At 42.7% G+C, this 14,026-nt stretch overlaps 1 protein-coding gene across 2 annotated transcripts in view; it reads left to right on the forward strand.

Annotated features, from left to right (window-relative positions):
• The window catches only part of C8A (complement C8 alpha chain), a 68,669-nt gene that overhangs the window by 21,585 nt on the left and 33,058 nt on the right, over positions 1-14,026 (forward strand). For both annotated transcript variants that reach the window (XM_027572777.2, XM_027572770.2), the window contains exons 4-7: positions 821-968; positions 4,899-5,088; positions 7,368-7,568; positions 9,463-9,703. In XM_027572777.2, the coding sequence (XP_027428578.1) occupies positions 821-968; positions 4,899-5,088; positions 7,368-7,568; positions 9,463-9,703 (780 nt within the window). The remainder of the gene's footprint in view (positions 1-820; positions 969-4,898; positions 5,089-7,367; positions 7,569-9,462; positions 9,704-14,026) is intronic.

The following is a 14,026-nucleotide window of genomic DNA, read 5'->3' on the forward strand; positions in this document are numbered from 1 at the left end:
CAACCCAGTAGCCCAAGTAATTTTGATGTGAGTTTGAAGGAGTATCTGTTGATTCGTTTAGAAAAGGTCCAATTCACTCATTCATCCATTCACTGAAAAAACACCAGCTGGGCATGTATGTGCTACCTGCTGAGCAGTGTGCTACCTGCTGGTGACCCCGAGATGAAAAGATAAAGTGCCTGACCTCGAGGTACTCCTTGTCTCTTTGGGAGAGAGACCTATGAGGAGTCGGTGGCCATACCGTGTGACAGCCAGTGTAATGGGCATAGGCCCACGGTCCAATGGCCCTCTCTAGCAGGGGATGCCCAAATCTGTGTTGGGGAGTCAGAACAGGTTTTAAGGTGGCACTTGAGCGGAGACTTAGAAAGTAGCAATGAATTTGCTAGGAGAAAGGATGTGCAAACACACACAGGGACTTAGGAACTGGCAATAAGTGTTGGGAAGAGAGGCAGGGGATGGGTCCAGTAGAGTACTGGGGACCAGACTGTGGCGTTTGGAAGAATGGGAATGGGAGCCACAGAATGATATAGGGCAGGGGGATGACGTGGCCAAGCTGACATTTAGAAAGATCGCAGGAGCTGCCACGTGGAGGAATTTGAGAGGGGAGCCTACTGCAGGGCCTGAGCTGGGGGTGGGGCTCCAGATGGGAGACAGAAAGGCTGGAAGGAGGGCAGAGGCAATGAGGATGGAGAGATGATCATGGAGAGGGGTGAGGGGCTGTTTCAGAAGTGGGATGGATTGAGCGACTCTGGATGCAGGTCACGGGGAGAGGGTGGAGCCTGGGAGGCTCTAGAAGCATCCACAGCCTCTTCTCTCTCAGGTCGCTGCCTGAAACGCCACCTTGTGTGTAACGGAGAGAGGGATTGTCTTGATGGCTCTGACGAGGATGACTGTGAAGATGTCAGGGTCCCTGAAGATGACTGCAGACAATATGACCCCATTCCAGGGTCAGAGAATGCAGCCTTGGGGTGAGTCCTGCCCTCGGGCTGTTTGGGAGCAGGGAATGGTTGCTCTTCAATCACGAGTATTATTTTGAGGACAGAAGCGGGTCTTTGTGCAGTGCGTCCAGTGAGGCAGCTCTGTCTCCCTGAGGTGGCATATTGGTCCACTCAGGCTACTATGACAAAATGCCACACACTGGGTGGCTTATAAGCAACAGACATTTATTTCTCATAGTTCTAGAGGCTGGAAGTCTGAGGTCAAGGTGTTGGTGGGGTTGGCTTCTTCAGAGGCCATTCTCCTTGGCTTGTCAATGGCCTTCCTTCTGTGTGTGTCTGGGTCCTAATCATTTTACATTTTTTAAAGATTTTATTTATTTGAGAGGGAGAGAGCAAGAGAGAGCAGGGGGAGGAGCAGAGGGAGAGAGAGAGAGAGAGTCTCAAGCATATTCCTCTCTGAGCACGGAGCCCCGTGTGGGGCTCCTTCTCATCATGACCCTGAAATCAAGACCTGAGCTGAAATCAAGAGTCAGATGCTTAACCGACTGAGCCACCCAAGCACCCTTTTCCTCCTCCTCCTCCTCCTTCAAGATTGATTTATTTTAGAGAGAGAGAGCGCGGGGGGATGCTTAACCAAATAAACCACCCACGCACCCCTCCTCCTCCTCCTCCTCTTCTTCTTCTTCTTCTTAAGGTTTTTTTATTTTAGAGAGCGAGCGAGCGAGCGAGCGTGTGAGCACGGAGAGGGCAGAAGAAGATGGAGAATCCTTAAGCAGACTCCCTGTTGAGGGTGGAGCCCAACATGGGGGCTCAATCCCAGGACCCCAAGATCATGACCTCAACCAAAATCCAGAGTCAGCTGCTTAACTCACTGAGCCAACCAGGCACCCCTAATCTCTTCTTATGAGGACACCAGTCATATTGGGTTAGGGCCCACTCTAATGGCCCCATTTTAACTCAATTACTCACATAAAGACCCTCTCACCAAAATACAGTCAAATTCTGAGGTTTTGGGGTCCAGGACTTCAACATCTAAATGTTTAGGGGGACACAATTCAGCCCCTAATACTAATAAAAGGGGATTTTTTTGACTTTGAAAGTGACTGTGGGATAAACAGAGTAGAAGCATGAAATAGTGAGGTGTTAACTTGAGAAAAAGAATTTCCTCCCTACTGGCAAAAAGATCACAGACCATGACCTTGCTCTCATGTGATTCAAAGGAGCATTTAAATATATTTCCTGAGTGTGCTTTGCCCAAACTGGACAGCAGGTTGGCCCCACCTCCACTCCCAATAGCTGACACTTCGATGGTTTTTCATTCTGCTCAAGATCTCAGAAGTCTTTTTCCTGGTGTCTTTTTTTTTTTTAATTTAAGCATGTTCTAGTTTTTAAATTTTTATTTATTGCTATAGAAGTAATACCTGTTTGAGGTAAAAACCAAAAGTCTTCCTTCGCCCTCCTCAACCTGCACTCTACCCAGTCACCCCCTCTCACTTCCCTCCCTGGAACTGACCCCTGTCAACAGTTTGGTGTAGGACTTTCAGATCATGTAAACAATGCACTGACAATATACACTGTATGGAAGATATGCCTATATGTGTTGTGCATGACAGATATAAGTATATTTTACATAAATGTGATTGTACTACACATATTGTGTCTAACTTGCTTTTTTTTTTTACTTAATAATATATTTTGAAGATTTCCCCCCATATTTTCTATTCTTTTTCTAAGCAACATGGTGTTCTATAACAGGGGTCAGCAAACTATGGCCTAAAGGTCAAATTCAGTCTGTTGCCTGTTTTTGTAATTAAAGTTTTATTGGGATGCAGCTTTCACCCCGCAGTGATGGGAGTTGAGTATTTGCAACAAATACCTATGGCCTGTAAAGCCTAACATATTTAATATCTGGCCCTTTATAAAAAAAAATGTTGCTGACTCTTCTCCCATAGTATAACTACATGAAAATTTATTTGACTACTTCCTATTGAAAGATAATTAGATTGTTCCCATTTTTTCCTTTTATAAACAATGCTACAACGAACATCCTTGCACATTATCTTTGTACATGTATTTCTGCATAGATTTCCAAAAAGTGGAATTTCTCTATATCTTTTCACTTTCACTGGGCCTTCTGCAATCAGCTTTTCTAAAGATACATAGGCTTAGTAACCTTTTATGCTTAGAGGTTACAGTATAATCTTAGAACTAATTATTCCTTTGAGTTTTTGTCTGGCCCACCAGAGAGCCTATATTGATAAGCCAAAGGCAGAGACATGTTCAATGGGCAAAAAGACAGAAAGGTAAGGGGCAAAGTAAAGGGAAGGAACCCAGATTTTGGTGTCAAAAAAACTTAGCTGTGACTATAGGCAAATTACCTAATTTTTCTGAGCTTCAATTTCTGCACTTGCAAGATTGTCATGGGGTTGAAAGTTAATGTATGCTAAATGTCTGGTAGAGTGTGTATTCAATTCACGATAGCTATTACTACATCACTTCCATTAATATGAAGAAAGAGACGGAGAGAAGAGGTGAAGAAGGAAGGTAACATACCTTGAATTTCTACTATATGCCAGGTACTCTATAATTATCCATTTATTCCTTCAAGGCAGGTTTTATTCATAGTTAACCCCCTGCTCATCTTCTGCCTTTGTGCCTTTTCATGGAGGGAATGAGCGAATATGACAAATGCTATGCCAAGGGTAATCACTGAATGCCATGTGAATACAGAGGAAGGAACAACTATCTGTCCAGGATAATCAAAGAAGGTCAGATAGAGGGGGCAATGTCTGAGTTGGGTTTTAAAGGCTGAATAGGAGTTTGAGAGGCAGAGACAAGCAATCATTTTATTATCTATACCATAAGAGCCTTTGATTGTTAGTCCTTGGATCTCTTAGCCAAATCAAAATGCTTTTATTTAACCTTCTCTTTTTTAGAAAATTAAAGCTGTATTTCACCTGTGTAACACTGTGCTTAAGTATAGTTCACCCATCTATAGCCTAAAATGCAGTTCCTGGGCAGATAGATGAGAAATGCCCCAGAGGGGGAAGCAAGGGAAAGTATTTCTGGAAGGGTACTGGGCTAGAGGAGAGGAGGTATCATTTTTGGAGTGCCTAATATGTGCTACAACTTTACTTCCATTTTACTTTAATACTCTCATTTAGATGTCACAAAAACCATGAGAAGTAGTTTTATTATGTCCATTCTTCAAATGAGGAAAACGAGCTTCAGAACGCATCTAGAATATGTCCAGATTCACACAGCTAGTACATGACAGAGCTAGAAATTAAACAGGAGTCTCCATGATTTCCAAATTGCACCCTCTGACATTCCATGCCTCCTTGGAGATAATGGCCTTTCTGAGGATTAGAGTCTCAGCTTAGCACTGAGAGTCAATATGTCCAATCTATTTTTTACCCGCAGAGCCTTTTTCTGAAACAGTACAAACAAAAACAACAACAGTAATGTTTATTCAGTACTTAATATATGCTAAGTACTTTCTGGTTCCTTTCCATGTTGTAAGGCATTTCGCTCTCTGAGGGCAGTAGTATTAACTGCTTTTTACAAATGACTAAACTGAGGCACAGAGAAGTTAAATGATTTCCCCAAGGTCACACAGCTAGGTGTGGCAGAGCTGGGAAATGGGCTCTGTGCTTGGAGTTTTGATAATTGTGCATATTCTTTGTAACTCACACAACAAATTTTAAGGAGTGCCTTCTCTATGGAAGCACCGTTCTAGGTGCTGATGGAGCTGTCAAGGGGAACCTGGGGGCCTGGCTGAGCCCACTCAGGTTTCCAGTGTTATCCAAAGTGGAGTTTCAGGTACTTTGAGGAACCCTAGAGGTTCACAGAACATAGTTCTAGAAGCTGCTGCTCGGCCCAACAATAACGTCTTCCAGAGGATGCTATTTTTGCCTTTCCAGTGCTCTCTCCCAGAAGGTGCCTGCCTTTTTGATTTAGGTACAATATCCTGACCCAGGAAGAAACTCAGAGTGTGTACGATGCCAGGTATTATGGGGGCCAGTGTGAGATGGTATACAATGGGGAATGGAGGGAGCTTCGCTATGACCCCTCCTGTGAGCATCTCTACCACGGAGAGGATGAGAAGTACTTCCGGAAACCCTACAACTTCCTCAAGTACCACTTTGAGGTAAGTCTGCACAGGGTGCTCACAGGCCACTGTAGGGTGGGGGTGGGGAGGGAGAGAGGCCTGTTCCTGGAGATGGACTCCTAGCTTTGGAAGATTCTATTTCCTGGAGGGCTTGCTGGTGGCTGAAGGTCCCTTTACATCTGCCCCTATACATGCTTGGTGCTGAAGGGCACTGACAGGCAAGGGCAGGGCCAACGAGAGGCCAACAGAGTGTGACCATCCACCTGCCACATCTTGGCTCCATTCCATAATCAATGAAAACGGATTCGAGGTCCAGTTCTCTGGGCTGCTAGTCAGAAGACCTAGTTCAAGTCGTGCTGAGTTAGACTATAAGTATTTGAGACCTTGAGCAGCTCCCTGCCCCTCCCTGGGCCCAGCTTCCCAGCATGTAAATTGGGGGTTAGGAGAGGAGGTAGCTGGGCAGTTTTCTGAGCCCAAGGCCCCTGTTTCACCGAGAGCAGCTGCCTACTGATCATCTCCTTTCTTGCTGTGTTTCAAAGTTCCAGTATAGTTGGCGCAGTGTTACATTAGTTTCAGGTGCACAAAACACCTCCGCACAACACCCCGCGCGCATCGTAAGTGTCCTCTTAACTCTCACCGCCTGTTTCACCCATCCTCCCCCGCCCCCTCTGGCAACCACCTGCTTGTTCTCCGTATTTAAGAATCTTTTTTGGTTTGTCTCTTTCTTCCTCTGTGCATTTGTTTTGTTTCTTAAATTCCACATTATGAGCGAAATCACATGGTGTTTGTCTTTTCTCTGATGACTTTCCTTATTTGTCTTTTCTCTGATAACCTTCCTATCTTGGTTTTCCATACGGGATTTTGTTTACAGAAAGGGTTCTGCTGTCGAGAAGCGCTTGCAAAATGCTGTGGATCCCTAAATTCTCTCCATCTCTAAAATTCTGTGCTCTCCTGGGCACTCGGAGCCTCCCATGGCTCATGACCAGCTCCAGAGCCTCCTCCCGACCACTCCTTTCTGTGACCCTCCCCCACTCTGGGTGAGATGTCCACACTGACAGCTTCACCAGATGCTCACCGTGCACCAGATTGCATACTTCTACACAAATCCTCTCATTTGATCCTCACAACAACACAATGAGGTAGATATTATCACTGCCCCATTTTAGATAGGAAAAAGACCGAGAGACTCAGAGGGATAAAGTGTCAGGCCCAAAGGTCTACTGCAGTAGGTGGCAGAGACAAGATTCAAATCCAGATCTAGCTCAATGGAGCCCCGGCTCTATGTCCTTTAGAAGGGAAAACAATTACACACATATCCATATAGCCATATGCATTCTATCTTTACAGACAGATGGCAGGATCCAAGGATTCTGAACAATTATTAGTCACATCCCCCCTCCCTCAACTTTCTCAAGAGAAAAATACTGACAATAGGACAAGGCCAGGCTTATGGTTTCCCCCCCTCTCCCCGCCCAGCTTCCACCGCTGCTATCAGCCTCTGGTAAGCCGAGCTGGAAGACACAGACAACGCCATTTCCCTAACCTTGAGGATGGTCTGGCGCTTACGTGTCCAGCAAGATAGACTAGGCTATGCTGTGGCAACAAAGGATTATGAAATCTCAGTACTTTAAAGCAACAATGCCCTAAGCTATGCATCCATCCCAAGGTGGAAGGAGCACTCATCATCACAGACACTTGGGACCCAAACGAATGGAGTCTCCATCTCAACACATGCTCTCGTGATTGCCGAGTGAACCACTCGTGTGCTCTTAAGCCTTGTTCTCTCAGCTCAGACCAGGCACAAGACCACGCCTCCATTCAAGCTGGCAGAGACATGCAACGCTACCATGTGCCTGGAATGAAATAACCCTGCATTTGTGGGCAGCACGAGAGCATACCTCTGCCTAGAGCTCCCACTACCTCTTCGGCTTCCTTGCCCCTTTCCTCCCAGATCCACACCCAGGCGTGGCTTTCTGGATGTCTCCATTGCAGAGAAGGGTGACCTTCTCTACAGGAAGGATAAGTCAGCTGGAAAAAAAATCTGTACTCGGAACAATACAGCATTTTATCAGAATCATGAGTGTGTGTGTATTTAAATAAATATTTTAGCACTGCCATTAAGCAACAACTAAACTAACTGCTGTATTTTCGGTATTTTAGTGAGTGAGCATCAACCTGATGCCTGGAGTAGCCTTTTAAAATAATTATTGATAAGAATCTGCTTTGTGATATTTTACAGAGCAAAGATTTAAATATTAAGCACAAATTGGAATATAACTCTGTGTGCACAAAGCTAACATCTGTTTGCTTCTTTTCAGGCCCTGGCAGATACTAGACTCTCCTCAGAGTTGTACGATGATGCACGTGACCTTCTTTCTAAAGTAAAAAATGACAAGTCTGTGTCAGCCGGAGTAACTGTTGGTGTGGGCCCCATAAGCAGCCCTGTAACACTGGACGTGGGTGTATCTGGGTCACGAGACTCTTCGTTCTTGAATGAGTTAAACAAGTATAATAAGAAGGTATTAAAGCATAATGCCTGTGTCAAACAGTATTCCATAATCTTAAACTGAACATGCATTACCTTAATTGCATTAAAAAGTACAGTAGTAATTGAACCTGCATTTGCTTGTGTAATTGGAAATGTCTGATCAGTGGTAATCATGTTTGTTTTTCTTATTACGCTTTTGCACACAGAATCATCACAAAGGGAGTAAAATTGAATGATAATAGTAGAACTCTTATCGCCTCACCCCATTCTTTTTCATGGTTACCTGGAGCAAACAGGGAAATACTTAGAATAGTAATGTCTTAAAGAGAAAGCCAGGCCCTGTAAACCCTGTAGGTTGGGAAGAATTTGAAAGCAAGCCTTGCTTTTCGGAAAAGATTGGAGGACTGGTATGCTCTGTCAATCATTCATTGATTCATCAAACACTCATCACTAACTTCCTATTAACCTGAGCAACCAGGCAATGCTTCCTTGAGGAAGGGACATCCACCTAAACTGTGTTCTAAAGACTAGTACAGGTTGTCCCGATGAAGGGAGGTGGGAGTCAGCCAAGGGTATTCTAGGCCTGGGAAACAGCAGTATGTAAAGTCCTGGGGATGACAGGTGGCCTCACACTAAGGTGGGACTGCAAGGCCTTCAACCAGCTGACGCACAGGGTGGGAAGGGAACGTAGGGAGTGATGAAGATGGAGAAATCGCCAGGGGCCCAGAGAAATATTTACTGAATTGTTTCAGAGTTTACCAAAATGCCTCAACAATATTGATGCCAGCACTGTGGGTTTAGCTGGGGCCCCAAAAATTATTCTGGATGATGAAAATACAGTTATGAAAATTAACTTATTCAACAAATATAAATTTCCATTCTGGAGATTTGCCATCAAGTTAGCTATTGCTCTAAAGGGAAAGAATTGTTCTGAGATCTGGCTATTACATGGTCATGTGGACTTTTCTTGAAGCAGATGGTCTTTTCAAAATTTCACTATCACTTTGGATCAAGGTTTACTTGGAAGTAATGCCCATACACAATCCTCTTCCTCTTAATTTTTTTTTTTTTTTGAGAGAGAGGGAGAGCTCAAGAGAGCCCGAGGAAGGAAGGGGCAGAGGGAAAGAGAGAGAATCCTAAGTGGGCTCCACGTCCAGCATGGAGCCCGATGTGGGGCTCAATCTCACAACCCTGAGACCATGACCTGAGCCAAAACCAAGAGTCGAATGCTTAAGAGACTAAGCCACCCATGCACCCCAATCCCATTCCTCTTGAACCAATCCAAAATTATCCCAGTTTTGTCTCTTTTTTATTATCTCAGGAGCTTGCTTTCCTTTTTTCCTTAATAGTACAAGATTACCACTAGAACATAAGCTCCATGATGGCAGGGGCCTATCTCATTCAAGATTATGTCCTCTGCTCCTGGCATAATGCAAGTGACTACAGGCTCTTACAGATACTTGTTCAGTAAGTTACATCAGTAGGTAAGGTTGGCATTTCATGTCATCAAAAATATTCCTAAGCATAATTGTGAGTGGATACCGAATACCTGTACAGGAGGTTGCATCATGGAGTGTTGTTATTAGAGCAATTAGTGGAGGTGACAATGGACTGGGGGCAGAACACAGTGAGCAGCACCATGAAGCACATTGCAGGAACCAACCCAGATGAGAGTTGAGGAGAAGAGGACCTGAACAGGGGCAGTGGGAACAGAGATGCAGGCATGAGAGAGGCAGCCAGGCACATACTGGTGTTTCACTTATGCCTGTAAAATAGAATAATACAAATGCTCATGTGTTTACATGTAAATATATATATATATATTTCCCACAGCTACTAAATACTACCTTTCGCATTATGTCATGTAGTAACATGTGCACTCTCTCTCTTCTCTTCCCTTATTCCATGGTGGTGGTTGCTGGCAGAAATATAACTTCCTGAGAATTTTCACAAAGGTGCAGACTGCTCATTTTAAGATGAGGAGGGACAATATTGTGCTGGATGAAGGCATGCTGCAATCATTAATGGAGCTCCCAGAGCAGTACAATTACGGCATGTATGCCAAGTTCATCAATGACTATGGCACTCATTACATAACGTCTGGATCAATGGGTGGCGTTTATGAATATATCCTGGTGCTTGACAGAGAAAAAATGGAATCACTTGGTAAGTAGGACAGAAGCTTTACGCACACAGTAGCCGATGCATACGCCAGGATGTGGTTTGCAGTTTTCTGAGCACTGACTATGAGCCACGTGTGATCTCATGGGGGATAACTGTGTAAGGTAACATACCTAATACTTGTGTAGGAGGTTGCATAGGGCAGTGCTGTAATTAGAGTGGGGAGACATGTGGAGGTGATAATGGACTGGGGGCGGAACAGGGGGAGGAGCACCAAGAAATATGTTGTAGTAAGCACTGCAGTTCAGAGTATTATTATTTACAGGGAACTGAGGTCCAGAAGGGTGAAATGATGTGCTAGGAAGCATCACAAACAGGATTTGAACTCAGACTTGTCTGGCTCCCCCAAACTATGTTTTCTATTTCACTACAGTTACCTCTTTGATAATAAACAATATTTGGGATTTTGTTATTTAAAATGTTAAAACTTATAGATTCTTAGTTAATGGAACTGCCATATAATCAGTCTGTGATGCTAGACACCCGGAGTCATCCAAGATTCCTCCTCCTTTACTCTGTAGATCTCAAAGAACCTTCAGTTCTGGCTCTGGAACGGCCCTCACTCCACCCCTCTCCTCCACCTTCACTCCTACAGTGGTAGGCTGGGTTCCCACCTGTCACTTATCACTGCGTTGGCTCTGAAATCTAGGGGAAGGCTCACCTCTGCAACCCATTCTCAACAACTGCTCCCAGAATGATCTTTCTGCTTTACTGATACAGTGATATCACTTCTTTGTCTAAAATCCTGAATGCTTAAACTCCTTAGCATGGCATCAAGAGCCTTCATGGTCTCACTCAGAATGGTTAGAACAGTGATTCTCGAAGTGTGGATTTTAACTGCAGCATCAGTATCACCTGGGAACCTGTTAGAAATGTAAATTCTCAGGATCCCATCCCAAACCTACTAAATCAGAAACTGGTAAGAGGACCCAGCGGTCTGTGTTTTGACCAGCCGTCCAGGTGATTCTGATGCTCACGACAGTTTGAGAATGACTGACCTAGTCAATGAGTGAGTAGAAGGCTGAGAAATCTAACCATCCTTCAAAGCTAAATTAAACTTCCCAGTTTCAGGAAGTTTCCCTGACTACACCCATGTGTCCGTTTCTTTCCTTCAGCACATTCATGTAAATTCCACACTCTTTAATCTTCAAAAGATAATTTTCCAAATTGTAATATTTTTCTCATCTAGATAGCGAGATCTTTGAAAGCAAGAATTATGTCCAACACTTCTTTATCTCTTTAGCACTCAGCACAGCATTAAGTACATAGTGAATGTATAAAACAAGACATGGAGTTTGAAAGGGGGCATTAATTTAGATTCCTGATTAGGGTCATTCATTAATTCATCCATCTATCCATGTATTCACTCTTTTATAATTCAAATATCTCTTGACTCTCTATTATGTATTTGTGCTAGAGATCAATGGTAAGCAAACCGAAATATGGTCCCCACCCTCCTGCAGCAGAGTACTTCCTTCCTAATAGTAGGTCTTTTAAAATCAATGTATGGATCACAAACAACATCTTAAACAACAACAACAACAACAAAGGAGAGACTAGAGAATATCATAGAGGACTACAGGTAGTGAATAGAAGTTATTGCTTCAAGAAATTTTTTCCAGTTATACACGTATGGAGTCATGATACAAAACAAACAGTTTATGACAGGTCAATATAAAAAAGGAGTTTGAAAACCTTAATTCAAGTGGGTTTTTAAAGAATCATTCAAAAATGTAAGGAAGGAAACATGGTTAACATTTGTTGAGGACCTACTAGTTTCCAGGTGCTGTTGCGCACATTCTCATTTTGTTTTCTTGACAACACTTGGAGGTTGGTATTATCCCAGTTTTAGCCCATAAATGCTGAGGCTCCTCAGGGAGGTTAATTACTTTGCCCAGAGCTGCAGGAAGCTGGCGTCAGAGCCCTGGACCTATGGTCTCTCCACCATGTGGTCCTGGGTAGAGCCTTTCATTTGGGCTCTGTCTTTGGTGTTGGATTACTAATTAATTGTCTGGGGTGTCTCATGGCCCCTCCTCTTTAAAATCTGTGAGGCAGAAATGGGCTTCCAATGTGGTTAATATTCAAAAGGAGCCCACCAACAAATTGTCCCAGGGATAATTACCTCAGCTCTGTTTATAGAAAACCATATGTCGATAATAGCACAATTTGCTATTTGTGAAGAGCTGATTTTCTATAAATCCGGAAAGTTAGTGTTGCTTTTCTATAAATATGGAAATGTGCTAATCATCACCTCATCTGCTGGAGACCGCTAATAAATCAGAATTCCATTTACATATTAACCTACAAAGAACAAAAATATCTACCTTCTTTCCCTTTGACAAATAGAATCATGCACACCCTTCTCTCCATATTTGATATTTGTCTAGTTTCTTCTTTGTCTCTGTCATCCTCCATCTCTCTTCCTCTTTGGGCACCTTTCTTTCTCTGTCTCTCTCTCTTTCCTCTTTGTTACGGTCTTTTTCTGTGTATCTTTGATCCATGTCAAATAATAATATTTATATTCTATAAAATGCTTGTTCCTAAGAAAGACCCTGTGTGGTGTATGTTCATGTCCTCAAAGAGACGGGCTTGGTATAGAACGATTTAAGTGAACACACTGGCTGGTTTGCTCTGGAAGAATCTTTTGTCCTTGGGTTTGCCTCAGATCCTCTCTGGGTTCACCCCAGAGGATGCACAAGGCTGTTTTCTTCTCATGTATCCTTTAGATAAAATGCTTCTCCCTCAAAGGCAGCATGAAACCACACATCAAAAATAAAAGGATGTCTTACAGTTTTCAGTGTATGGTCTTATAAAAGTCTCTGAAATGGTAGGACATTGATGAAATAAATTGAAGAAGATACAAATAAATGGAAAGATAGTCTGTGCTCACGGATTGGAAGAATATTGTTAAAATGTCCATACTACCTACAGATACAATGCTATCCCTATCAAAATTCCAACGACATATTTTTCAGAGAACTAGAACAAATGATTCTAAAAATTGTGCAGAACCACAGAAGACCTTGAATAGTCAAAACATTCTTGAGAAAGAACAAAGCTGGAGACATCACACTCCCTGGTTTCAAACTATATTACAAAACTATAGTGATAAAAACAGTACGGTATTGGCATAAAAACAGACACACTGATCAATGGAACAGAATAGAAAGCCCAGAAATAAACCCACACATATATGGGCAATTAATTTACAGCGGAAGAGGCAAGAATGACCAATGGAGAAAGAGAATTCTCTTTAATAAACACTGTTGGGAAAACTGGACCATTGTTTTATACTATATACAAAAATCAACTCAAATGGTTTAAAGACTTGAATGTAAGCCCTGAACCATAAGACTCCTAGCAATTGGTCTTGGCAATATTTTTGGATCTGCCTCCAAAGGCAAGGGAAACAAATACAAAAAACAATTGGGACTTGGCCAACCTATAAAGCTTCATCTCAGTGAAGAAACCATCGACAAAATGAAAAGGTAACCTACTAAATGGGAGAAAATATTTGCAAATGATATATCTGATAAGGGGTTCATACCCAAAGTATATAAAAAACTGATGCCACTTAAGAACAAGAAAATAAAAAATCCAATTAAAAAGTGGGCAGAAAATATGAAGACATTTTTCTAGAGAAGATGTAGAGATGACCAACAGGCACATGAAAAGATGCTTGACATCACTAATTATTAGGGAAATGCAAATCAAAACCACAATGAGATATCACCTTACAGCTGTCAGAATGGCTATTATCAAAAAGACATAAGGGTGCCTCTATCTTTTTTAGTTAGTATTTTCATTTTCTTTGTATAGATACTGAGTTGTGGAATTGCTGGATCATGTGGCATAACTCTATTTTTTGAGGAACCTCCATACTGTTTTTGCCTATTTGCCTTGTTTTGGTGAGAACATTTAAGTTTTATTCTTTTAGCAAGTTTCAATTACATGATACAGTGCTGTCAACTACAATCCCCATGTTATACATCAGAACTTATTCATCTTATAACTAAAATCTGTACCCTTTCAACACCTTCTCCTATTTCTCCCACCCTCACCTCTGGTAATCACTTTTCTGCTCTCAGTTTCTATGATGTTGATTTTTTTTTTTTTTTTTGGCTCCACCATGCAGTATTTGTCTATGTCTGCCTTCTTTCTTTCTTTTTTCAAAAGATTTTATTTATTTATTTGATAGAGACACCCAGCGAGAGCAGGAACACAAGCAACGGGAGGGGGAGAGGGAGAAGCAGGCTTCCCGCCTAGCAGGGAGCCCGATGTGGGACTCGATCCCAGGACCCTGAGATC

This window comes from Zalophus californianus, chromosome 4 (assembly GCF_009762305.2).
Source record: "Zalophus californianus isolate mZalCal1 chromosome 4, mZalCal1.pri.v2, whole genome shotgun sequence".
Taxonomy (NCBI): Eukaryota; Metazoa; Chordata; class Mammalia; order Carnivora; family Otariidae; genus Zalophus; species Zalophus californianus.